The following is a 26911-nucleotide window of genomic DNA, read 5'->3' as shown; positions in this document are numbered from 1 at the left end:
ATTAAAAATAATTTATATAAATTTTTTAAATGTTTATATATTTTTTGATTTGTCTATTTTTAAACTTAAATTGGTTTTTAAATATTTTTAAGTCTAAACACTTCAGTTTGCATAGGTTAAGAATTTACTTGATTCCTAAATTAGAATTTTAGTTTTTAAAAAAAGTTATTTATATAATATGTATATATGTAGTTATATATATTTTTGCATAATATTTATGAACACTTTCTCTTTTTAAAATTAGTCAATATGCACATTATTGTAATTGTCATTGCATATGTTAAATAAAGTAATTTAAAAAAGTGGCCTTATTAATAGTCCGATCTTCTAATATTTGTGCCATCGTCTCGTCTCCCCTAGTAAATAACGAAGTTTGCTCACAACCATTGCAATTGATATATAGTAATTTGTGCTAAAAGTAAAACTACAGGCAGCAGTATATGCGATAAAAGCGATTAAACTTCTCGGCCTTCTAGAAATAACAAGCCTTTAGATTGTATTGAATAATTCCGTTACAGCTTAAACATATAGCGACATTCTATCTTTATCGCTAATCTTGGTACATTAAAAATTTTTATTAAATAAATGAACAATCAAATGCTATGTATCACGTTGTAATAGTGATAATGAATAAGCAGGTGTCTGCTTATTGAAAAATCTCAATGTAGCCAGGTATACTATTTATCAACTTCATTGGCCTATAGGTTAAATGAAACTGCCATTTAACAAATGTTAAGGTGGTACAACACCAAATAAATATAAAAATGAAATAAACCTCCAAAATAAAAATACTTTTGAATATTATTTACTCATAAAATTTAAATAAAAAAAAGCAAAAAAAAAATTTTTTTTAATTAGCATTAGGACCATAATGGCGGAAAAACTATTAAAAAAAGCGTTTTTGGACTAAATTTCAAAACATAATATCAAAGGCTAGCCATTATCATATGACCTGAAATTTTGTACACTTACTCTAAACACAATTTTATTACATTTAACAGATAAATTTTTAAAATATTAAACTAAATGATGATTTATGTAGATTTTTGTCATATTTTATTTATTTTTAGACGTTTAAGAGAAATTTGACTCTAAAAAAAAAAATTGCTTATCATAAAAAAAATCCATTTGTTAAATGAATTTTATAGGTATTTCGAGTAAGTGCTGAAAATTTCAGATCAAATGAACATTGCTAACTCAAGAAACTGTGTTTTGAAGTTTAAGCAAAAACGAAAAAATGCGAACTGAGATAAACAGCTTTGAAAAATTCTTGAAATATTATTTACATAATTTACATTCATTTATATCTTAAGAAAGATAAATTATTTAGCTCTGAAACTTTGGCTAAATGTTCTTTGATTAATTTGACACATGTTTTATACAAAATTGAAAAACTCAAAAAAATTCAAAGTTTCCTTGTTTTTTTTTGTGTGGTATCTCACCTTTTAATCGAGCAATTGAAGGTTTCTTCTTGTGAATTTTTAGCAATCTCCACCATTCATTTTTGCTATATTAAAATTGCAACATTTAAAGTCACCCACAATATTATTAGGATTTTATTCTCTTTATAAATGTTATTGCAATAATTGTGCAATTCTGGAGATTTTTCAAGGTACTAAAAAAAGAGATACGTTTTTTAGTATTTTACTTGAATTGTTAAATGCGACCGATAAAACGAAACAGTCAAAACGTATTTAGTAGCAAACAAAAGGTACTTTAAGAAGTAAATTTTGTTAGTTACTAAATAAGTTTTGAGGATGAATGTTCATTTTAACATTTTCTGACTGCTTCATTTTAATACTTCCTCATGTCAAGGATTTGTGTTGTTACGTTATTTTAGTTCACTGAATGTCTTGAAAGTTTTGCTTAAATTTTATTAAAAAACTAAAATTATTAAATTCTAGTTCCTTACTTTATTCCAATTTTGTTTTTTTCAAATTTTTAACTTTCAAAAAAAAGAGGCTTTTTTTTTTTTTTTTTTTAAACTTAAAATTTGAAAAATTTTTATTTTGAATTTTTACTATATTAAATATTTTCTATTAACTCTACGATAAAGCCCTTTTAAATAAACAGACACGATTTAGACTAGACGCGATAAATATAGATACAGAATAGGCTAGACGCACGGTAGACTTATTATTATTTATAAGCTTGTACGTTATTTATTAGATCGTTATTTATTATTTATCAGTAGCGAGGTTCTATACTAATGTTTCCCGACCTATTTTATCCCCCAAGTAACATATACAGAATTTTTTTTATGTTAAAAAATTGAAATGTTCACTTAAGAAAGTTAAGTCGCTATATAGTTAACATTTGCCCATCTCTGGGGCGTGGGTCCAACGTTGGGAAACACTGCCTTATGGGTCCAAACGTTGGGAAACACTAAAACAATGAAAAATATTTATTTCCAGAAACATTTTTTAAAAAAGTAATAAATAATAAATAAATTTCATATTTACATATATAAACAATGGTCTTAAAATCATAATCACGCAACACATGGTAAACCGTCATCAACGCACGACGTTTTAATATCAAACGAAAAAGTTGCTTTTATATTCGTTGAAAACGTGGTATTTGATGATTGTACATTAATTACACGAGAGCTATTTTCTCCGCATCCTGGGTTATAAAAATTTTGAACGTCATTTACATCGTTTGTTTTTTTAAAGCCTTCTTCGGCTTTTTCTTTTGTAACCTGAAAACGACTAGGCAATTTACGAAAATTCATCGCACTCTGGTAATTTGGTGCATTAAGGTAATTTAAGTTGTGTTTCGAAGATGTTGAACCATCTTCGTTAGTCCGCGGTGAAAACGTTTTGGGTTTTGCAGGATGATTTTTTAAAACATTATTGATGGGGCTATCGTTATCATTATCTTTAACGAGCTTCGGCAAATGATGCCATGCTTCTGCTTGATATCTGCCAACGTTCGATAAATTGGTTTCAGGAAGTTCGTTAATTTGCTGTTCATCGCACGACTCTCCATTATTATTGCTTGGTCTTGGCATACTGAACGGAGTAGGGGGTCTTGAACTATCGTCTAAAGAGTTTTCTGTCATTCCAGCTGATGAAGATCTTTCTGAAATTTCTTGGATTGGTGTCAATGTTTTTCGACGATAACGAATCAACTCCCATGAAGATGGCGGCACTGCAGAATTGTGATGAGTGTTGATTTGAATTGAAATTGGGATATGATATGTTGGATTTAGTGTAGGACGTATGCAGCGATTTTGTACCTAAGAAAAACATAAAATACAAAGTAAGGAAAAAAAAAATCCAATTTGAAGGAGTCCTTACAGCAACTGAGAACTATGTTGCATGCAAGTACGAAATAAAGAGCAAACATCTTACCTCAGGGCAAGGACCAAAAAATGACAGAATTGTGGGTAAAACAAAAAGCGAATTAAAAACAACAGTGCATTGCAAGCATAAAAGCAGGCGGAAAAAATACCTAAAGTAAAAAAATGTTTAAAAGAAAAATTACCACCACCGTCATCTGTTTCTCAAAAACATCTTTAAACACTGTTTAAAATTTTTTTCACTATTGATCAGAGAACTTAGTTACCTTGGTTACTTAATTACAAAGTTACCTGACAACAAAATCGAACGGCGACGTGGATAACAGAACCAGCATAAGAAATATCGACACATAATTGTCACAAATTGGCGCCATAGTTATTTCGAGTGCTCCTCGCACACGTTCGTTTCGATCTCCAGGGGTATTCAAGAATGCCTGTTAATAAAAGCGAAGTTGTTTGTTCACGACATAGCTGGATAAATCAAAAATTTAAAAAAAGTGTATATGTCGTTTTTTGAAAAATGTTTAGATTTTTCAGAAACTTGTTTTAAAAAAAGACCTACTTTTTTTAAAAAGTCCAATTGTCATCTCATGAAAACGTTGGACTTTTTGTAGCTTCGTCATTAAAAAAATAATTTTTGAGAAAATATCTGTCCTCTTTGTTAAAAAGATTTTGCTTATAATTTCATTAAAATTTATAAATCGTTTTATCTGATGGAAATTAAATAAGTTCAGCTTAAAGTTAATTTTTTTTTATTACTCCTTCTCAAGTTTGTATTTAATTTGTTATGCTTTAATCCAAATTAATTTTTCTTTTAACTTTTAATACTCAAACAAAATTAATCTTTGCTTGATAAAACTAATTCAAAATTTTAAATTTTTTTCTTCTTCTGATCAGCGGACAATAAAGAGTTAATTGAAACAAAAAACTGGAAGAAATAAACTGTAAAAAAAAAAAAAAAAAAAAAAAAAAAAAAAAATTATAATTAAACTGTCAAAGTTTTTTTTAATGACAAAACTGAAAAAAGTCAAAAGTTCACCAAGGGGACTTTTTGAAGAACGAAGCTATGAAAAAGTTTTAAAAACAATATAACCCTAGTAATATATAATAGTTTTCTGCAATCCAGTCAACTTTCAAAATAACTTTTTAACAAAGCTTATAAATTTAAAGACTGATTTTTAGTCAGAACAATCAGACAGGATCTTTACTTAAAGCAGAAAAGTTGCATGGTTTGTAGAATAATTTCAAAAACCTTTTTTTCTGCAATACAACATTAATCAAAGTAAACCTGTTTTATGGTATACATTTATTTGAAAGAAGCAAATTCAGAAATGTTTAGATGCTTAGATGGAGAAATATATAACATAAGTTATAATTGGCAGCTGTCTGAGAGGCATTTATTTAGCTAGAATTGCACATTTCACCATTTTCTTTTTCTACCCTCCCCTTACCTTCATTTGTTTTTCTTTTTTTTTACTTATTTTTCATTTTTTTACTTGTTTTATATTTTTTTATTTGTTTTACATTTTTAAAGAAAAAACTTTGATTTAGATATTGAAATTACAAAAATAATAAAAAACTTTAATTTTTGAAAATTGAATTTTTAGCAATCTCCACCATTTACATACATACTCCACCATTAATTTGTACGAAATTCTGCTATTTTTCTTAAATTTAGCAAAGTAAATAAAACTTCTTTAAAAAAAACTAAAAAAATGATATGAATACAACTTTACACAACAAAAGAAGTTTAAGGTAAAACTTGTGATTAGAAGAAGAATAATAAACTTCTTCGGATTTTTTTTCTCTCTCTTTTTTTTTTTCTTCAAGAACAAAAACAAAAATTATTAACTTTTAAAAAACATAAATAAAAATTATTTTTTAAAGAAAAATTTGCTTTAAAAAAAAACTAATTTTTTAAAGTAGATTTTACATTAAAAAATTATTACTTTCTACTAACCGTTAGTGTATGAACAGAATTAGATACACCAACTCCAATCGACATTATAAGAATTACTATAGTCATAGCATTTAATTGTAAACCCAGCAACCCAATAAAGCCATAGAGTTCAAAAAACATTAATCCAACTACAAAAATCTATAAAAAATATTTTCAAGAAAAAATATTTTTAATGATGTAACTTAATGAAGTTAAACCCTGTAACAACTTTATTGTCTAAGAGAAAATGGAAAGCTTTAAATTATGTATATTATGTTCTTTTACTATTTATTTAAAAATTGAATATCAAGAAAAACATCTTACAACAATAAAAGTTGCCCTAACATTCATAAAGGCAAAAACAAGAACCACCCACAAAGAGGAGAGTGTGACAACCAAAGCAATGCAGAGATACTTTTTCAGGTAAATAAATTGTTCCCAATACGTAAATGGATCACCCATTGGGTAGCTAGGTAAACCAAGCAACTTAAACTCATTGCATAAGTCACGAAATTCCTAAGGAACCCAAAAAAAGTTCAATCAATTTTAACAAATATTTTAGCTAAAGATTTATAATACATAAAAATATAAGAAATAAGAGATATAAGGATGTACTTCTATTAATGTGATATAATCTTCTGTTTTCTGAAGGTTGCCAACTAGAACAGGTATAACCATAAACTCTGGATTTGAGTTGCAAAAACCTTTCAAAAGTATCAATTTACAAGTTTATGAAGCATCTTACACACATTAAAAAAGATGCTTACATTACATTCATATAATTAAAAAAATAATAACAAAAACATTTACTTGAATCTAAGGTCACAGATTCTGCAATTGGCTTTCTTGGTTCTGGTTTTAATCCAATCTGAAAAATTAATTAAATAATAAAACTTTTTGATGACTAAGATTATGTTATGTTTATACCCAGGGCCTTTCAGAGAAAAATTAAGGCCTGGAATAAGTATTATTTTTTAGACTCTTTTAAGCTTAAAATTTAACTTTAAATAAAGTAAAAATTAAAACTTTTTACATTTTCAAACCCACATTTAATTACTTTTTCAGAATAACTTTGAGCTAATCTATAATTCATGTAGAAATAAAGAATATAAACAAAACACAAAGCAATTTCTGATTGGCCAAAAAACACAAATTTTAAATGTAATTAATTTTGTACTGAGTGACCTAAATTTAAGAAATGACCTTTTGTAAAAGTTTGGTTATATCCAGCAAAAAAAAAAAAAAACCTTAAAATAACCACATATACTGAAGCATTCATAAAAAATTTTAATCACCTGAGATTTGTAAACACCCAGCATATCATTCCAGTACCAAAAAGACAATCCACAATAAAAGTATGCAGCATCAATGATACCTTTCTTCACTAATACCCCTGGAGTGAAATTCTGTAAAAAAAAAAAACAACACCAATAACATAGTGATTACATTGAAGATTAAAATATATTTAACATTTAAAATATATGAAGTGTGCAAGGGGAAAACCAGTGATGTCACATTTTTGGATTTTTCGAGTTATTCCCCCTAATATACAGCAAGTATGTTGTTGCATCATTACAATTACATAAATCATTTAAAAAAATTAAGTCACCCCTAAATTTATACATGAAAAAAGTACCACAAGGGGTAAACCAGAGATGTCTATATCTTTCAAGTTGTAAATGGGCACTGTCTATAATAAAGCCAATCAAAATCTTTTTAGGGTAACATTATACTTTACTGTTTATTAAAATGACGGATAAATGTAAATTTCCTGATATAACAGAAAGTCAGAAAAAAAAAAAAAAAACTTGATTGAAAGTGGGAAAGAAAGAGAAATCAATGATTATCATCACATGTAATGGGCCCTGCTACTGCAAGTGTTATGTTTTCAACTAATGGCATCAGAAGAGAGGGAATTTTCACTAGTACACTTTAACAAAATACAAAGTAAAGATCACCAAGACACCTTTCTTGCTTCAATGATACAATACATGAACACTCATTCTCTTATTGTATCAAAGTGGCAAGACATAACAGTACTGTAAAAATTCCAGCTTTTATATCAATCTTTGGCATTTGAAAAGCAAGAGTAGAAAGAATCAGAAAATCTCTTGCTAAGGCTGGTGAATATACAAAAATATATAAAATATTATTTACTAAATAATGTTTTAAATAAAGAATCAAAAAATTAATATAACAATTTATACAAATGTAATTTAAATATTTTCTTTGTAAAATTTGACAGCTAATAATGTTTAACAATTTAACATTTGATTATATTGTTTGTGAAATTGCTTTTTTTTAGGAGTTCCTCCTATGAGCCTGCAAGGAAAATAAAAACAAACCAACCTCTTGCTTTTTCTGAACACATTGTGAATAGTATTTTTGATCATATTAAATCTTTTAGAAGATGACAAAGTTGTTATGCTTTGCATAATACTAGGAAGCTTCATCTGCCAAAGGAACTTAATTTATCAAAGATGCATGAAATGTATAAGGAGCACTTTGCACAATATAAAGTTAGTAGTGAGAGCTACAGGTACTTTAATAATGCTTGATTTTTTAAGAATAATATTTGATGATTTTTTTTAATTGTGATTTATTATGATCTTTGACTCTAAGTTTTCTTTTCCAGGAAAATATTTAGAGAAAAATCTAACATCATAAGAATACATGCTCAACATGTGACAAGCTCACTATTATACATGAAAACAAAAACACTTCTGTAGATCAGCTCATCAAAAACCAGCAAGAAAAAGAGCTTTACTTGGGCAAAGCAGCAGTGTTTTATGTCAGAAAGGCAGCAGCATGACATAATACCTTGGTAAAAACTAGTAATGCAGCTCTTGCTTTTCTAAGAACATGAGCTGTCCTAATATATCTACCAATGATATTTATTATTGTAGGCAGCTCTCTATGTACACATTTAATATACACAGCTTAGGATCAGACAGTGTGCACCTGTTTTATTATGATGAAACATATGGGAAGAAAGGAGCAGACAATATAGCTAGTATGCTGCAGCACTATTTTGATCACATTCTCCCAAGAGGATTTTATTTGGAGCTATTTTGCAATTCATGTGCAGTAAAAAATAAAAATTGGACTATTATTCGTTTTTTGCATTTTAATTTAGTAAATAAGAAACACTTCCAAGAAATCTTTTTCAATAAGGGGTCACAGATACATGGAATGTGATTATGATATGGCTTTAGTCAAACAGAAGGTTTGAGCAGAGATACTAAAATGATGGATGGAAGAATTCCGCTCTTGTTGCAAGAAACCTTCATCGTTTCAAATTATTAAGATGGAGCTGAACATGTTCCTAAATATTTCTAAACATATCAAACCATTTTACAAAAGTTTTGTGTCCAATACAAACCCATCCAATCTGTGAAATCATTTTTTCCCAAGATTTACCTCATATGCTAAAATTCAGAGAGAACTGGAATGGAACTTTAAAAAGAGCTGTTGTTTCAAAAACAGTTGGTAAAAGGAGTCATTAAATAATCTCAAGGCTTTTGCACCCCTGAGGTACAGCAGTTTTTTAATGGCCTATCTCACAAAGGTCAGTTGGATGATGATGATTCAGTGTTAGAACATTCTGAGCATGAATGAAGTTTAAATTACATTAATGTGTTATGATTGACAAAAAAGAAGATTTATTTTGAATACATGATATTTTTTACACAAATTATGCCAATACTATCTATTTTTTTAATAAAACAATTTGTTTACACACCTCAAATACTGTGTTTTTTTTTCTCTAGCTACCATATATGTTATATGTTTTCACCTGGCGGGGGGAGGCAGGGGCATGGAGGATCAAAGGATTAACAAAATAATTGAAATAAAAATTGGTAAAAAATTTTTAAACAGAATTGGAAGAATGACATCATTATCCCGGGTTGGGGTTTCTATGGCCCCTTTTGTCCCACTCCCTTAACATGTTTATGGTTTAGATTGAAAAGCTTGGGGACTTAAGTCTATAACTGTGCTTTTTAAACTGTAATAAGCAACATGTAGAACATTATTTTGATGATACAGGGTGCAGCAGCGATTCGCAAACTAATTTTTGGCTAGGTTTTGTGATGTAAATAAAATACTTCCACAATTTGTTTTTGTTGATTAATGTTCAATGACTGTCTTAGATTTTAATAAAATTGTAAAATAGAAAACATTTTACTTAAAAGTTTTACAATGGAAGCCAAAAGGACCGAAGTTTTAAATGTGATTCATGCGGGTTTGTCTGCACGTGAAGTGATTTGTGTTTCTGGAGTATCTAAAACTACATTTTACAAAGTAAAAAAACATGGCAGTGCTGAAAGAGCCAAAATGCTATCTCCAGTGAATAAAAAAGTTGATAAAAAGTTCACAGAAAAGCTTAATAAGCATGTTGAAAAGAATCCTACTGTATCCATCAGAAAGACAGCAAAATTGTTCAATATTGATAAAAGGACAGTCAGAAGAACTCTAAAAACACTTGGAAAAGTCAGTGTGTCCCGACCTTCATGTCAACTTTTAACAGAAAGACTAAAAACTTTACGGTTGGAACGATCAAAGAAGCTTCTGAATCAGCTAAAAAGCCATGCTTCTTCAACAGTTAAAGTTTTCTCAGATGAAAAACTTTTTAGTGTTGACTGTGTGATAAATAGGCATAATGACAGATTCATTGTACAGAAGAGTGACAAAGCACTACCTGTGTATCACACCATGCACCCTTAGTCCATCATGATGCTAGGAATCATCGCTTCTAATGGAGAGAAATGCCCACCAATATACATCAAAGAGAAAGAAAAAGTTACCTCTGATGTGTATATATTTGCTTACTAAAACGCTATGTGGTGCCATGGCTGAAGAAGACATTCCCAGAAAACAATTACATCTTTCAACAGGACAATGCACCTTGTCATGGGTCTAGAAAAACTCAACAATATCTTCAGGACAATATGGCTAATTTCTGGCCCAAACACTTTTGGCCATCATCCAGCCCTGACCTGAATCCCTATGACTATAGTGTGTGGAGCGTATTTGAGAGTAAGGCTTGCAAAATGACCCACTCAAGTCTCAAGTCACTAAAGTCATCAATTACCTGTGCTTGGAATTCAATGTCAGGGACTATATAATAAGCACTTGCCAGTCCTTCCTTCCTAGGCTTGAGGCAGTGATCAAAAAAAAAAGGAGACTTAATTGAATGTTAAGGTGGGAAAAGTATTTATCTTCAACTTTTCTCCTATTAATATTCCATGAAAATAATTTTTTAGTACTTTAAAAATTCATTTTGAAAATCGTTCTAAAAAGTTTGCGAATCGCTGCCGTACACTGTAAAATTAAAATCTATATTTACAAGGGGAAAACCAGTGATGTCAAGAAGACATAGAATTCAGGCTTTATTGCAGCTTTTGTAGTCTACCTTCCAATAAACTTTTATTTTGTTTAATACTAAACAATAGGTTATACTAAATTTAAAACCTAAGTCTTCAAACTTTATTTTTTTCGTTTTCTCAAAACGAAAAAATTGTGACATCACCAGTTTTCCTCTTGCACCCTTCATATATTAATCTTCATAAACTAATTTGCTAATAGCTCTAGAGAAAGTAAATTTAACACAATAAGTTGATAAGCAAAAGAAAAATATGAAGATAAAACAAAACCTGAAAGAACTGAATGTTATCTTTAAGGTTTGTTGAAAGTAGAGCATAAACAATCATTGATTCTTTTGAAGCATTTTGACAATGTGGTACACAACTATGATTAATCGAACCTAGCATCCATTCCTCTAAAAACGTTTTCTCCAAACCTAAAAATGTTAATTTTTCTTCTAGATTTTAATATGGAGTTATTTTAAAACCAAAACTTTAAAATCAAATTGTAAGAAAAACGATAAACCATTTTTCAAGAATCATAGCACACCAAAGATTAAAATTATAACGTGAATTCTTTGATGATTTGAGTAAATCTCAAAAAGAATAAAAAAAAAAAACTATTTGAAAAACTGGGAATGAAACATCAAAACCAGAATACAAAATGAATTTCTACACCCATGATTGTCACAAACTTCATAATTAAGAAACATCTGCTGACACATAGAAATAGAAAAACCTTTTGGCTTGTGGTAATCTGTCCTTACAGATTACCACAAGCCAAAAGGGGACTCTCTTTCTCCATACTATCATTATCAAGGATGTAAAAAGTAGTTATGAGTTAAATGTGTATTTTTATTAATTCATAAGTATTTTTAAAAGAAAGCCAAAAGCTAAGAGATGAGGTATTTAACAGAAACTGTTTTTGCAGACTTATGTGCAAATCTAGTTAGTACTTTTAGGGAAATATAGTAAGAATGGTTATATAGCTGTTATACTTCATTGCTTGTTCCTATACTACATTAAGCAAGACATATCTATTTTAAGTTAAGGAAGCAATTAATGTTATCATTTGCTTTAGGAAAATCTTAAAACTTAATATTAATCAAGAGAATTAGAAATTTATTAGAAACTTATACCATTACTTATACCATAATAATATAATATACTTAAACCCAGTGCTGGGCAAAATACTTTTTAAAAGTATTTGAAATAAAAATAAAATAGTCTACCTAAAAAGTATTTGAAATGAAAATAAAAATAAAATACAAGGAAAATATTTCAAATAAAAATACATTATAAAACTATTTTAAATACAAAATACAAAATACTGGAATTGTAACGACTCGAATCGTACATCACAACTTTATTGACATAATTTAACCTTTAAATCAACATTTATTGGCCTTTAAAAGTAACAGTTTTTCGAATGTTGCATCACTAAGACAGTTCCTTCGTGGCGTCTGAATTTGTCCAGCGGTGCTAAATAACCGCTCAACAGGTGCGGATGAAGGTAAGGTCGTATTGTACCTCACAAATACGTGTTTTATAACTTCATATTTTGCCAAGATTTTAAAATCCGTACCAGAGTCGCTTAAGTACGATAAACATTCGTTGTTGACTGTTGTTTGTTCTGCAATGTTAATTTTGCTAAACAAGAAAAAATCATCACTCATGCCACTGCCACCAGCTGATTGAGTAGCTGGAAGTGGGTCAGGGCCAGAAATAGTATTAGCTCTGTCCAACAACTGTTGTTGCTGAGACTTAGCTGCACGAACGAAGAGATCACGACAGAAATCTTTTTTATCACCCGGAACCCATCTCATTTTGAAGTAGGGATGCGATACTGCTGCAACTATCCTGCTGGCATTATGTTCAGAAAATGATAGATGAACCTCAAATCTTGTTTTCAAGCTTGTAAGCATAGATTCTGCAAATTTCTTAGCATGCTTCAGTGATTTCTGCTGCAGGTCCTGCAACTTCTGCTGTACGGTGTGCAGCGTCGGAAATACATCGCCAAAGTACACATTGTCACCTTGTAACCTGTCAATGGCAACAGCAATAGGAGCCATTATCATTACATACTCTTCTAGACATTCTAACTCCTTCTTTTTGAACTTTGGCAACTTCAAAACGTCGCATATTTCTCCAAGCTTATCTTGCAACTGGAGAATGCATTTCAATGCATCATACCGGGAGTTCCATCGTGTAGGGACTGGTATCAGTATTGCCCTTGCGATGATTTTTTTCACAGCATCCGATGCCTTGGAACTTCTATGAAGCAAATTCCAAATGCTGGTACACTTGGCTAATGCAGCTCGATAAAGACGTTTGAAATTAGTATCAGAATCACATGCTTTATCTGCATCAGTAGTTGATGCGAGGCTGAGAGAGTGACTATTGCAAGCTTCATGGTGAGGCAGAACAACTTCAGTATCATCATCCGTGTCTTCGCTAACTGGTAAATTTAGGACTGCAGTCATGTCCGCTATTTCAACATCATTGTCGAAATTTTCTGCTTCATCATCATCACCAGTTCCTGTTTCCTGAATTTGTTCTTCAGCAGTTGCAGAGATCCCTGAACCAGATGCAGTACTGCTAGTATCTACAAAATATTCTCGGAAGGCTTTGCTGAAATTAGAGGCATTATCTGTTACTGTTGCTGTAATTTTTTCCACGTGTAACCCATAATCATTATGAATTTTTGAGATTATTGCAGCCACTGAGTCGTAAGTATGACTTCCAACAAAACGTTGACAGGAAAGAGCAACAGATATGCGTGATACTGAGCATTCAGTACTAATATCAATATAGTGAGCTGTCATTCCTAAGTAGCTCTTTTGGTTCACTGACCAAATGTCAGCTGTTGTACAAACAAATGGTACTTTACTGAAGACTGTTCTTTTATCATCATGCATTTTTTGCAAACGGGCGTTTAATCGCTTGCCTAATGTTTTGCGACAAGGTATACTGACATTGCGATTGAGTCCGTGGATCAAATTTTTGAACGCCGGCTTTTCCACTGTGATCAAGGGGCGCATTTCTTGCACAACGTAGTCAGCAATAAGCTTGTCAACTTCATCCTGTGAAATGGATGTTTGATTTCGAGGCATAATATGCATTTGTTTCAACTTCTTAGAAGCAGGACCAGATTCGACAGAAGGTCCACCTCCAACTCCAGATTCCATCTCAGTTACCGAGCGCTTACGCTGTTTTGCAACTGAAACCTTGTGCTGCTTGTATTCCTCGATTCGCTTTTTGCCATGAGCATTCTGCAACAACAACAACAACAGTCAATCAACCGAGATTATTGCATTTATTTGTGTTATGTTATAGCATTAGCGTTTGTCTGTGTTGCTTTATGAGTTTATTGTTTTTAATGTTTAGTGCGCAATATAATATAGTGTTTTTGTAGTTATATACATACCTGAAGATGTTGAGTAAAATTAGAAATTGCTTTCAGTGAACCACTGTAGGTTTTTTTGCCAACACATAACATACACTGTGCAATAATTTTAACATCCCCTGTAGTTTTACTTTTAGATATAATTTTGAAAAATTTTCCATCAAGTATGGCAGGGACGGCTTGTTCACTCTCAGCATTTTCATTTTCTACAATTTTAGTCGTTTCCCTCTCTTCCGCCATTTTGAATTTTTGGTAGATTGGTTCCCTCTAATAAAGTAATTAAATAACAAATTACCATTACCAAGGGTGGTCTAAGGCAGCTCAATCCAGCCAAAGAACTTTTTGTAGTTGCGTCATTGTGTAATTCATTGTGCACAATGAATATGTAGTTCAATGACTATATATGGCTCGATGTGCATAATTCATTGTGCACAATGAATTAAGAAATGATATTTAAATTGTAAAAGCGGATGAACGTCAGGATGAAATACATAACGTATATAGAATGTAGTCGTCTTATTATTACACTTTTGGAAACCAAGTTTTAATTAATTTGCTGTTGGTGGAAAAGTATTTTGTATTTTGTGTTTTAAACAAAATAAAAAATGGCCTTGAAAAGTATTTGAAATTAAATTGAAAATACTAATGAATAAAAGCATTTCAAATAAAAATAAAAATAATACAAAAGTATTATAAATAGTATTTTAAATACTTTCATTTAAAATACTTTTTAAAATACTCAACACTGCTTAAACCATATACAAACTAAATATGCAGTGTCTTGCCTCCCCCCCCCTCCCCCCCCACACACACACACACAAAAACAGAGAATGCCCACCTACCCTCCAAAAAAAAAAAAACAGAAAAAGACTATCAATCTATGTATGCAATGTTTTGTTTTGCAATTTGTTAACTTACATCTAATTTATCTAGCCAGGATTTTTGTATAGACTTAGAGAAGTTTATCATTTTTATCAAACACAAAAAAATAGTTTATTAAAAGCATGACAAAATTTTTTCTGGAATTTTGTAGCACAAAGTGAAATTTCAGTTTTGCATACCAATGATGCAAGTGATCTAAGAAGAGCTCTTCAACTATCTTTTGACTTTAAGAATATTAACAGCTAAACACATATTCTTCCATGGGTTTGATGTTATTTGTCTCAGCTCCATATCTCTGTAATCTAATGTCATTTTCCTATGCACAATTATTGATGCAAAAGTCAAAACAAATTAGTTAACTTTAAGATTTGTTTAAAACAATCAACTTATTAAGTTGTTGTTGAAAATAGCTTTGTAATCAAGCTCTGTAATGTGTTCTTATTCTGCTATTTGGAAATATCTATTCATCCTACTCAGCAATTTCTTAAGCTGTAATTTCAGCAACCTGGAATTCAGAAAATCAGTATTTCTGCTTAAATCTTTTTATGCTTTTATGGTCTGCATGACAGTCAGTAATCCTTTTTGCTTAGAAAATCTTTTAAGATTTTAAAAAGCTAAGGAGTCAGCAGGCACATTAGAAATTATACAGCTAAAAATTTCTATTAAATAAGAATATTTATTAAATACAAATATTTATTAGCTACCTTGCAACCAATTTCTGTATATTGGCAACCAAAATGTTGGTTCTTTTTCCTCCTTATCATTAACCACAAAAGGAAGCTGAAAAAATATACTTAACACCAATAATACATTAATGTTTTATTTAATATTACTAATATACCATGTATATGACTGATGTATATAAAACCTAACATGGCGCTATAAAGAATATGAATAAAAGCACAAAGCTACTTCTGATTGGCCAAAAAGAACATGAATGAAATACAAAGCAATTTCTTATAGACCAAAAAGCACATTAAATTACATTTTAAAACTACACATTAAAACTTTTTATTACTGCACAATAAAAAAATCTAACAATCCGTACTTTTGTAATTCTTGTATAAAACTCCATTAATAACAGTTGATTACTTGCGTAGTCAAATATTTTACCATTTAATTTCCCCTTTGTGACAACATGAACTTGGTAAAATGAAAAATACTTTTGCCTTGCATTAAGAAACTTGTATTGTGAAGACTCTCTTGGGACCATTTCACCTAAATCAAGTCCTTGGTAAACTTTTGCTGTACCATATCCCGCAAGAAATAATTGGATGCAGCAGACAAACATAATAATAATCTGAAATAAATGGATTATTTTCTAATTGATTTTATTTAACAAGCCATCCATCTTCGATTTTTTAACTTATAATTAGAAGTAAGTATGAAAAAACTGTAAAAATATCATTTTCTACTAAAAACTACAAATATGATCAGAACACACCCAATAAGGTAAAACAAACTGTTTTTTATATAGTTAAGTAAAAATAACCAATAATCTCATATCATCAACATATAAATAAAATAATAAAACAATTAATAAATATAATAAAATAAAAAAGTTTTTACTTTTAGTTGAACTTCTATAACCCATTCACCAAAATAGTTCTGTGCAAAGTATGTTATTGACAACTTTTTCAACCAAAGTTCAATATTTGAAGGTTCAGATTTTGTAAGTTTTTTTTCATTTGGACAGACTTTTTGTTTAACATTAAATTGCCTATGAGTACGTGTTAACTGGAAGTTTTTTGGTTTCACAGCAAAAGAGGAGTTTCCGACAACAAATGGCTGATTTTTAAAACTTCCAAAGTTGTTAGGAAATTGATTTTTCAAACTTAGAGACGGACTTTCTTTATCAATGTCATCAATTCTAAATGTAAACTACAGTAAAGTCCTCTTGAAAAACTTTGCATTTTAAAATACAACATGTCCTGAGAATAAGGTTAACAAAAAAAAAAAAAAATTAAAGAGTGGGCATTTGCTTTGATAAGACAGCCATTTACATCATATAAACAAAAAAACAAACTCGCACTTAGTTCAAAAATTAACATCCTATCAATCAGTTACAGATCACAATTACAAGTCTTCTGTTGATGATAAATTCTTAATTCAAAAAATTTTTTTTTTAATTTTAATGAAGAGACACTTACTCTCCTAAACAACAGCATAAGTCATATCTCTTTATCTTAAGCCGTTCAACATCAAGTGCCAAAACAGATGGGAATATCATAGTAACCGCAAACCAAAACACCACCATGATCAAGACAGCCTAATACATTATTTTCAATTAAACAAATTTTGAACAGGAGTTAGAACTTAGAACTTTGCTGAGAATAGAATTTTACTACATAAAATTAAAGCATAAAAATTTCAGCAACCAGTCAAGTAACATTAACCCTTCATTATCTATAATCAGAACTGCATGCAATTACTTGCAAATATGCCTAACTACTAATAGAATTAACAACTTTCTAGTTTTTTTTTTTTTTTTTAACATTTCAATCTGTTTTTTTCTTTTTTTCGGACTACTTTTCAATATACAGATATAAAAAACATTATGAAAATAAAATGTTTAACAACCACAGGGGAAAACCCACAACTTTAACCCACAACAAAACCCTCCATAATGATAAACTGCCAACTCTAAGACAATGTGATAACTTATATAATTGAAGCACAATATTATTTGCAGTTTTTTTTTTTTTTTTTTTAAATATAAATAAAAACTTGAATTTCCCAATCAAATCTTTTGTTTTCAATTGTTCAATCTGAAGCCCTCTTACAAAAAAACAAAAAATTAACCTGGTAAATAAAAGTCTGCAGAGTTGTTATTTGCATGAGGGAAGCTGATAATAATCCACATATTGTTGCAATTGAAGTTATTGTTATACTAAGCCCACATTCACCAAGACACATTCCAACAATTCTTTTATCTTCAATCCCAGCATCACAAACAAACACATAAGTTCTCGCTAACAAAAAAATATTGTCCATTCCAAAACCAAGTGCAAGAAATGGCAATACCTTTTACAGAAAAACATATGAATTAAAAAATTTCTGAAAATTTTTAATATGCTAGAAAATAAACGTATAAACAACAAAATTTACTAAAAAAATTACCTGTGCTGATACAGCTGTTAGTTTCATTTTGACAATAGAAGACAAACCGAGACCAGATGCAACGGATAAGCAACCTAGAATAACTCCAACTAAGCCAACTGATCCATAAGAATAAACTCCTTTTGACCAACGCTTTAAACTTATAACAGCATAAGCTGCCTGAAAAAAAGTCATCTCAAAATTAAAAAACTATTGCAAAATAAAACAACTAAAAAATCATAAAAATTCAACTTAACAAAAATGGCTTAAAAAATCAAAAGCTAACTTTTATTGACTAGCTAACTTAAAAAAATCATTTACACTGACCACAACAACCCCTGCTATAATCATATTTTTTTTGTTTAGTGATGTCATTTCTTCAACAAGCTCAGTAAAAGATGATGTTGAAAAAGCTAAGAATGTATATTTCATAGAATTTTTTAAAAGTTCTGAGTTTACAAGTTTAGTGTACTCAATCTTCCAGTCTCTCAATATTTCTGCAGCTGCTTCAAGTGTGAACCCTCCTTCAATTGAATTTAATTTTGACTTCAATTCATCATTGTAAAATTGGTTGTCTAGAGCCGACTTATAAAAATTTTGTGCGTCAAAAATTTGAATGACACTTTGCAAAGCATCTGCTCTATGAAAAAAATATATATACATTTAAAAAATATATATAAATGTTAATAATACTTATGTAATGAATGATTTCACACAGATCAATTGAACATAATACACCTTTATCCGGATCAATTGAATTTTCATCTTTAATGAAAACAAATAGTACCTATGACCAATTAAATCAGTTGTAAGACCACTGACAATCATTTCCTTAGGCCAGTGCATATAATTTTCCGCAATTCCATAACAACCTTTAGACAGATGTAGCCCGAGGTTTGATTCCATCTTAAAAAAATAATTTTTTTTTCAAGAACACCCAATAAAATTTGATAAAATCATTAAGATGTTTTTTTGTTTGTTGATAAAAAGAATTATTTATCAGACAAATTTTACAACTTGCAGAATAGAACTTAATTCGATTCAAGATTGCAAAGATAAACATACATTCTTTTGGTGTTTTAAACATCGTTGATTGTTTTGGTTTAAACATGGTTTTCCCAAGTAGCCATTATAAATACCTGCCTAAAGAATAATAAATATCTACTATGGGAATAGATATATTTTATCATTATCATTTATTGTTACAGTCATCATCATCACCACTTCATTGTCATCCTAATTTGTAAATTACCTTTTTCATAAATTTTAAAGATTGATTATAATCATTTTGTAGTAATGGCATCTCTTTGATAAGATCTAAGAATTCCATAGGTGAATTTTTAGTCCAGCTAAATTCTTCATACTTTGTGTCAGGAGAAGCAATTAGTGAACCTTCCCAAAAACAGTCTAGAGGAGTCATTATGACACACGGCATCAATTTTTTAATTTGCTAAATAGCAACACACAAAAAAACTCGCTATTTAATTCACTAAAATCAAGCAAGTAGGATAAATAAACATTGTTTAAGATGAGCTAATAAAATCATACCAGATAAACTTCTCTTGTTGCAGTAAAAGGAACATCATATTTGAAACAAAAATCGTAGAGTGACCAATCACTAACAAATTATTGTTTAAAATTTAGAGTTCATATCAATCTCATAACCAAAAATAAATATATGTAATGTATAATAACAATATATTGCTTAGAAAAGCATAAAAGTTTGTGACATCAGAACTAACAAAAACACTTTGCAATTGTAAATTTTTATTTATTGTTTAAATATTTGCATCAAATGTATTTATGAATCACATTTTATTACACAATCTGTTTTGCAAAAACTATTTAAATCAGAAAAAAATAGTTTTAACTACCTGTAAAATTTGTTTATTCTTAGATTTTTCACTTTCTTTAGTATTTCTAAATGTTCTAATAAAGCATCTGGATGAAGAAGATTTGCTGATTTCTCATTGCTTTTAACTTGAATAAGCACTTGTAACTCAGAACCATAGCCTTGCTTACCCCAAAAGCCTTCAGTGTACGCAAGTTCCTCTTGTAAACGCCCACCAGCTAAAGAATTTTATGTATATTAAATCTGTTTTATTTTATTTTTATTTTTTGTAGGCATATATTTCTCTATATATTTTTCTTTTTCTTTGTAATAAAACTATAGTATTCAATCTTTATTGTACCTACTTTCAATCCACATTTTTGGTATATCGTGTTCCACACTCATATCTTTAAGTCCAATTAGAAACATACTTAAGATAGAAACTCCAAAAATAAATACTCCAATGTAATGGCGCTGAATAAAACAGCCAAGTTTAAAAAATGATGTATGTACACGTCTTCTGGATCGTTTGGCAAAGGCTTGACATCTCCAACTTTGCTGCAAAAAAGACATTAATATATACATTTGTACGATAACCATACGTAACTACATAGAAGATAAATGGAAATTGTTTTTTAAACATTTTCAAATGTGGGTAACAATTTTTCTTTTTCTCTGATCCTTTCAAATAGCTTTTCACTAATAGCAGTTAAGAACTAATTTAACACGATTCTTTGTTTTGAATTAGAAGACGTACTTTCGTTTTTGCAGATTTTTTTTTTTTTACAGTTTTGCCGGGAAAGTGACGAAATTTTCACTAAAAAGCTTCAGCGAAAAAAAATTTTAAGCGAAAAACAATGTAAGGAGATTTCTATTAACTTATTAAGCATACTATGGAAAAAAGGAAAGAAATGATGTTATCTCAGTAAAACTGAAATAAATTTTTCAAAAGAAAATAAAGATTAAGTTAGAAAATTCTTTTTTAAAACTTACTTTGTTAAACTTAGCGTTGGTAAATATTTGTCAACGGAAATTATTTGCTCGGATTAAATTTTTCATACCTCCGCTATCATCAGACTGATTCTTAGACAAATCAGAATTGCTAAAATGATAAATTTGAATTAGTTTGAAGTTCAGGTATAAGCATTCGAAGTGGTGTTCAAATGGTAGAATTAAAAATGACGTTCACAGGTTTGCGTAATGATAAGTTTTTCCTTAGTGATGTTTCTCGTTGGCAAATATTAAGTTTTGCACAACCGTATCTTACTGTTTGTATAGCATTTTGGGACTTGTAAGCTATTAGTAGCGGCCTTCTGATATATTAATGATTACCAGCAAAATTTTCTGATATATTGATAAGTACTACAGTGGCTTTTAAAAGTACGAGGTCAGTTAATTTTTTGACGACTACTTAATTATCTTTTTCATTTTTAATTAGTTAATCAATCAGCTTTCTAATGATATATAACACTTAACGGTCCTATTTATCCTTTTTGAGTAATTTAATGGTAAATTAAAGCAACCCTTTTAACTACTTTTAGGAAAAAAAATGTTATAAAGGTCAATTAAATTAAACTTAAAAATTCTTAAATCAATTACTCGAGAATCCTGATAATTTTTACTCGCTTTGACCAATACAAATTACAAATAAATTCGAAAAAAAAATCAATTTCTAACCAGTATTTCAAAAGATATTTCAGTTGGTAAATTTTTGGCACACCAGAAGCAGAAAAATGGACAGAAAATCAGTATCAAATAGCAAATAGTTGGTCTATTCCAAAGATGACACAAAAAGTTAACGAGAAATAGCAAGATTATTTGGTGTTTCACTATGCTGTGTCCAAACAACGCTGAAAAAGTATTAACTTTCAAATGACGTAAAATATTTTAACAAGAGTTGGCAGGCCGTCAAAACTTAATTCCAAGGATTAAAGCTTATTGAAACGAAGAGGAAAGGAAGATCTTAAAATTAGCTACCGAGAACTATCAGCTGAGTTTAATAATAAGGTTGGTTGCGTTAGTGTTAGCTATAGCACAGTTAGAAGGTGTCTTAATAAAAAAAAGGGTATTAATTGTTATGCTACTACCAGAAAACCGCTTTTAAGAGTGACAGATGGGTTTAAAAGATATATGTGGATAAGAAAAGACTTCGTTGGTCAGTAGAAGATTGGTCTAAGGTCATTTTTAGTGATGAATCAAACTTTGAGGTGGTTAATCGTATATCAAGATTTATTGTTAAAAAATTAGCTTCAGAGAAATATAAGAAAAGATTTTGTATGCTAAGAATACAAGGCGGTGGTAGGGCTCGGTTGGTATATAGGAATGATTTCTCATAAAGGAGCAGGATTTCAAAATATAAATAAGGGGAAAGGATTTCAAAATATTGACACAGCAAAACCAAAAAAGGCGATTCTGTTTTTGTCAGATTATTTTTTAAATCTATACGTTCTTAGGCAAACATTTTGTTGACATTTGTTTTTTGTTTTTTTTTCAGAAATGATTCTAGACTTTAGGTTTGATTGGACCAAATGTCTTTTCAGTGTCAAATTCAAGTCATGTTTAATCTTGGTACAATGTTGTTATCTTGTGTAGCAGCAATAATTCTATTTCTTCCTCTTGTTTCACCTTTTGGTTCAAACAACAATGCATTAGCAACCATGGTAGGGGAACATTCGTCAATATCTTGAATTTCTTTATGTGTAATGTTTTCAACAGCCCATTTTTAAATTAAAAATTGAAGTTTTTCAGAAAAATAAGGGTTTCATTGTTTCGATAATCTGAAAACTAATTGTATCAATAAATCTTAAAACTCATAATATTTTTCATCACTAAGAACTATGTACATGGATATAGAACTACTGCTTTTTTGAACACCTAAAATAACGTTGAAATAAATAAAGCCTCTGTTTATGGAAGTTTGTGAAATTGTAATTATATAGGGTTTTTATAAATTTGGTGGTTGCAACCAATATTCTTCTGTGAAAAATATTTTACTAGTTTCTTTGTAAGTTCTGGTAAAAAGCTATAAGTCCTTTATTTTTTCAGTCACCTATTTTTCTCTGAACATATTTGTAGCCGTGCTAAAAAATTTTCTAAAATACTACTTTTTAAATTTTATGTACGATTCTAGATGGATTTTTAGTCCTGAAGAAGAATTCGCATTTAATGCAGTACATCTCCAATATAGCAACATGACAAATAAGTTGAAAGTATATTTTAAACAAGTTTAGGATATTAGAAAATGTTACCCAATAAATATTAAACTCCTTCAAACAAAAAAATTGAATGACAGATTTTGCGTGAAATTATTTTTAATCTATAAGGTAGAAAAGTCTTACGAATTCTTTTCAATTTTCAATTATTCTTACAATGTGATAAAGAAAATAAATTTGACTGCATGTGAAACTTTATAACAACAATAACTCTTACTCTGCGCAGTTTGGAGCGTTTTAAGCGGAATAACGATGAGACTTGGATCTACCACCAAGATCCTTAATTAAAACAACAACAATTGCAGTGGACTCAAGCTAGTTGTTCAGCTCCAAATCAGGTGAAATCAAGACGATTCGCAAAAAAGATTTTGGCATCAATTTTTTGGGATGCAAAAGGGTTTTTATTGATTATCTTGAATAAGGTTTAAGCAATTAACTCCGAATATTATAATCTTTTGGATTAATTGGATGCTAAAATTCGTGAAAAGAACCTGGTTTAGCGAAGAAAAAAATCATTTTTTATCAAGACGAAGTGTTTTGATGATGGCTAAATTAAATGAATTAAAATGCGAACTGCTTGAACCTCTAATTTTTTTTGCCAAATTTGGCTCTTAGCGACTCTTCAGAAACTATTCCTTCGGAGAAAGCGTTTTTCATCGAATTAAAAAGCTATTTCAGCCGTAGATCAGTATTTTGCAGAGCTTCCAGAAATCTTTATAGAGATGGTATAAAATTTTCGAATGAAATAAGTGTAAATGAAGAATAAAATAAGTGTATTGAAATCATGGAAACTGCATCGTAGAAAGACACTTATTTTAGGTAAAAAATTTAAATTTTTTCACTTTTGCTTTCAAAAAATTTCTTTGTTTGTAAACAAAAAACGCTAAATTTGTTAAACTTCATTTTTGAACATTTACCTTCTATCTTTTTTATTTATTTTTCTTTTTTTGGTTTAAAATGAAAAACATTCAACCATATAAATTATGTAGACCACGTGACATAATTTGAGTGGAATATGCTAATTTAACAAAAATATTTCGGATTAAACTAATAATCTAATATTCGGCATCAGCTTTGATTCTTTCATTTCCACGTTATGAACACCTTACACATTTCTCTAGATTTTATCAATTTTATGAGTATATATATATATATATATATATATATATATATATATATATATATATATATATATATATATATATATATATATATATATATACTTACTTACTTAAAAACAACTTTTTTTTACTGTGAAGTTCAAAATGGCGTTTTTTACCTTGAAGGGTATCTTATCTTTTTCATGAATGAAAGCAACAACGATCACGGAGATTATTGAAACAGTGTTGTGATGTGTAAAGAAATGTGGATTTTATTGTCTTTTCCCGAAATAACTTATCGTACGATATTTGTTTCATGTGACTTCAGCAAACAGCAAATATTTTATGAGTTATACATATGAATGGATGGAGTAATTTTGTTGTAATGGTTTACTATTCAAGTATTATTTACTTCTAATATTTACTCAGCAACTTTTCCTTCGTTACATTATTTTTTGGAAATTTTTTGGAAAAAAAATCATGCTAAGCAAATTTTTATCTGCATTAATTTATTTTCTTATTGTAAGTACAACTCGAATAGCAATATTCTTTGAAAGCAAATTTAGTTGTTTGTTGTTTTTTTTTAATATTCAAAAATTATAACTACAATTTCTCAAATGTTAGTAGGCTTGAATTTTAAATATTAAAAAAAAATTTCAACGTTTACATAAAAGCTGTGGTCAAAGGTTGTTCGACAAGTCTGACAGATTTATAGCTTTTATGTACAAAACAAAGTTCATAAGGCTTCAGCTCAACGTTAGGAATCTTTTAAGTTAAAAATATTATCTTTTGAATAAATTAGTGAGTTGCTAAGATTACAAATTTATTTTCCCCTTACTTTTTCACTTTTGTTTGAATTTCTAAAACCAACATTCGGTGATTGAACGAGTGATGCTTCAGCGTGGCAGGTGTTGTTAGCTTCTATCGGAGACATTTTTTAAATATCTATAAAATAATATGAAAACTCTACTTAAAATAAATATGAAAGAAAAAAAATTCGAAAGTTGAATGACACCAAATTTCATTATTTGCCAATCAGTGTTCTTGGTAAAGTTATTGCATAAAAGTTAACATTTGGAAGTACTAAATAAAAAAAAATAAACTCATTTGTTTCGCCAAAATATTTAACAATAAAAATAACGATTGATTAAAAAGAAAAAGTAAAAAAAGTTGGTCAAAATAACATCATGAAATTTATCGTTTTTTAATCCGCAATACAACTATTTCACAAACGAACAACGAAGAATATAAAAACGAGCAGCGATAAAAAAAAAAAAAAAAAGGTCTCATTATCTCTCACTAAGCTTCAGCGGTTTTTATTATTTTTCCATATTTGTGAAAAATTTAAACGTCACTCAACGTCGCATTTTCTGCGAATGTTTTGTCGCTTTTATAGAAAGGCAGTCTCAAATTACATTATTTGTGTTTCTCGCCACACTGGTGGAAAGCATTTCAATTAAAAAAAGGAATCATTTCCAGTTTCCATACCACACAAGAAGATATTTAAAAAAAATAACAAAAAAAAAAACAAGATTACAAATGTAATCAAGGCGTTGCGTTAAAATTAAGAAAATTGGAACCCAGTTTGTACTTTCTTCTTAAAACAACTCAAAACTAAAAGAACTTTCAAATAAAGTTCATGGATTCGATCTCTAAACGTTTTTTGTAGTAATATTTAAAAATATTCTTTACTGACTCTTTATCTTCACAGGCTGAGTGCATCACTATAATGAAGGATAGCTTTTAAGTCAATGGGAGCTAATCTTTAAAGCTGTAATCGCAGCGAACTGTCAATTTTCCAAGCATTAATTGCGCGAAAATGAACTATTTTTCCTTAAGAGTGCCTTTTTATAAGTACAAAGTATATAACGAGATTGTGAGCTGCAGCCACCACAGGCTTGTTATTACAACTAATATCAGTTACGAATCGAATAAAGTAACGTATAATATTATTTCGGCTTAGGTTAAAGAGCATGTAGTTGCTAAGTTCCATACATCTATAAAACGCCTTGAATTTTTTTTAAGTATATAAAGAAATAAAAGCGTAATCAACAAGGTAAAAAGTCCAGAGGTAATAAAAGTTTGTAATTACAAACCTAGAATTCATTATATTCTTTTGATTGTAATTTTTTGCGTAAACCACTCCCGTAGTTCCTTGACGAAAGTCTCACATGAAAAATTTATTTTTTATTATTGTGCATTAAATAAAATTTATTTTTTTCATTATTATGAATTATAATTAGCATTTACAACAAGAACCAACTATTCAAAAAATACACAAAAAATACACAAACTTCGAAATGCGCAGAGCTTTGTACATTATTTAGTTAATTTTTTACATTTAAAAGACATTTTTTGTTTCATCCCGGCAGAACCAGACTTTAATAAAGAAACCAGTCTTTAAAACTATTGTAAACCAGCCTAAACATATGGCACTTTCATTGCATATGTTTAAGGTTGAATTAGCTGGTGAGCGATTTTAAAAAAAGAAAAAAAGAAAAGCCAAGTAGAGAAGTTGAAAAAAAAAAACAAACACGTATTTAGAAGCAATTTATGTAACTTGTTATTTTTTTCTGAAATTTCTAATGATTTTATTTCATGTTCTCAAAAATAATAAACGAAATGCTTCCATATTTCTACTTAAATTTTTCATCTTGCTATGGGATGAAGGTTTTCCTTTTTACTATTTTGAACTTTCGTTGGACAGGAGGAAAATTAAAATCATCTTTAATAAAAAAAAAAAAAAAAGACTTCTTTTATAACAACTTTTAGATA

At 29.3% G+C, this 26911-nt stretch overlaps 1 protein-coding gene and 1 pseudogene across 5 annotated transcripts; one reads left to right on the top strand and one right to left on the bottom strand.

The window, feature by feature from the left end:
- Positions 1-2403: 2403 nt before the first annotated feature.
- Positions 2404-25129, bottom strand: LOC145191904 (protein patched homolog 2-like). Of its 5 annotated transcripts, XM_090092221.1 has the most exons (23): positions 24975-25114; positions 20190-20382; positions 19868-20063; positions 19542-19611; positions 19246-19443; positions 19059-19136; positions 18781-18899; positions 18321-18633; positions 18015-18173; positions 17697-17918; positions 17045-17163; positions 16464-16764; positions 15943-16194; positions 15599-15674; positions 10898-11043; positions 6539-6649; positions 6054-6111; positions 5859-5947; positions 5568-5759; positions 5265-5402; positions 3596-3738; positions 3357-3456; positions 2404-3241 (listed from the first exon to the last, which is right to left on the bottom strand). In XM_090092221.1, exons 1-23 carry the CDS (start codon positions 25068-25070, stop codon positions 2492-2494), a joined length of 4119 nt encoding a protein of 1372 aa, XP_089948347.1. In that variant the 5' UTR covers positions 25071-25114; the 3' UTR covers positions 2404-2491. The 5 variants fall into 5 exon arrangements, 4 of the variants coding, with proteins under 4 accessions (XP_089948347.1, XP_089948354.1, XP_089948375.1 ...); XM_090092228.1 differs by lacking the exons at positions 19868-20063; positions 20190-20382; positions 24975-25114 and having other exon boundaries at positions 19246-19400; positions 19542-19579; XR_016453915.1 differs by lacking the exons at positions 2404-3241; positions 3357-3456; positions 3596-3738; positions 5265-5402; positions 10898-11043 and having other exon boundaries at positions 24975-25122.
- LOC149894678 (uncharacterized) lies at positions 6993-8861 on the top strand (annotated as a pseudogene).
- Positions 25130-26911: the final 1782 nt, after the last annotated feature.

This window comes from Hydra viridissima, unplaced genomic scaffold, assembly GCF_058129835.1.
Source record: "Hydra viridissima isolate aposymbiotic clone 2 unplaced genomic scaffold, HvirCarnegie_v1 scaffold_1, whole genome shotgun sequence".
Classification (NCBI taxonomy): Eukaryota; Metazoa; Cnidaria; class Hydrozoa; order Anthoathecata; family Hydridae; genus Hydra; species Hydra viridissima.
This window is presented reverse-complemented; position numbering and strand designations above follow the sequence as displayed.

What these genes read in the sequence shown, in the direction of transcription:
- LOC145191904 (XM_090092221.1), bottom strand. Translation starts at nt 25,070, where the DNA reads ATGTCTCCGATAGAAGCTAACAACACCTGCCACGCTGAAGCATCACTC. An exon ending in TGCAGACTTTTATTTACCAG is followed by an intron (nt 17,164 to 17,696) that starts GTTAATTTTTTG and finishes ATAATGTATTAG; the next exon opens with GCTGTCTTGATCATGGTGGT. An exon ending in TTTATACAAGAATTACAAAA is followed by an intron (nt 15,675 to 15,942) that starts GTACGGATTGTT and finishes ATATTTTTTCAG; the next exon opens with CTTCCTTTTGTGGTTAATGA.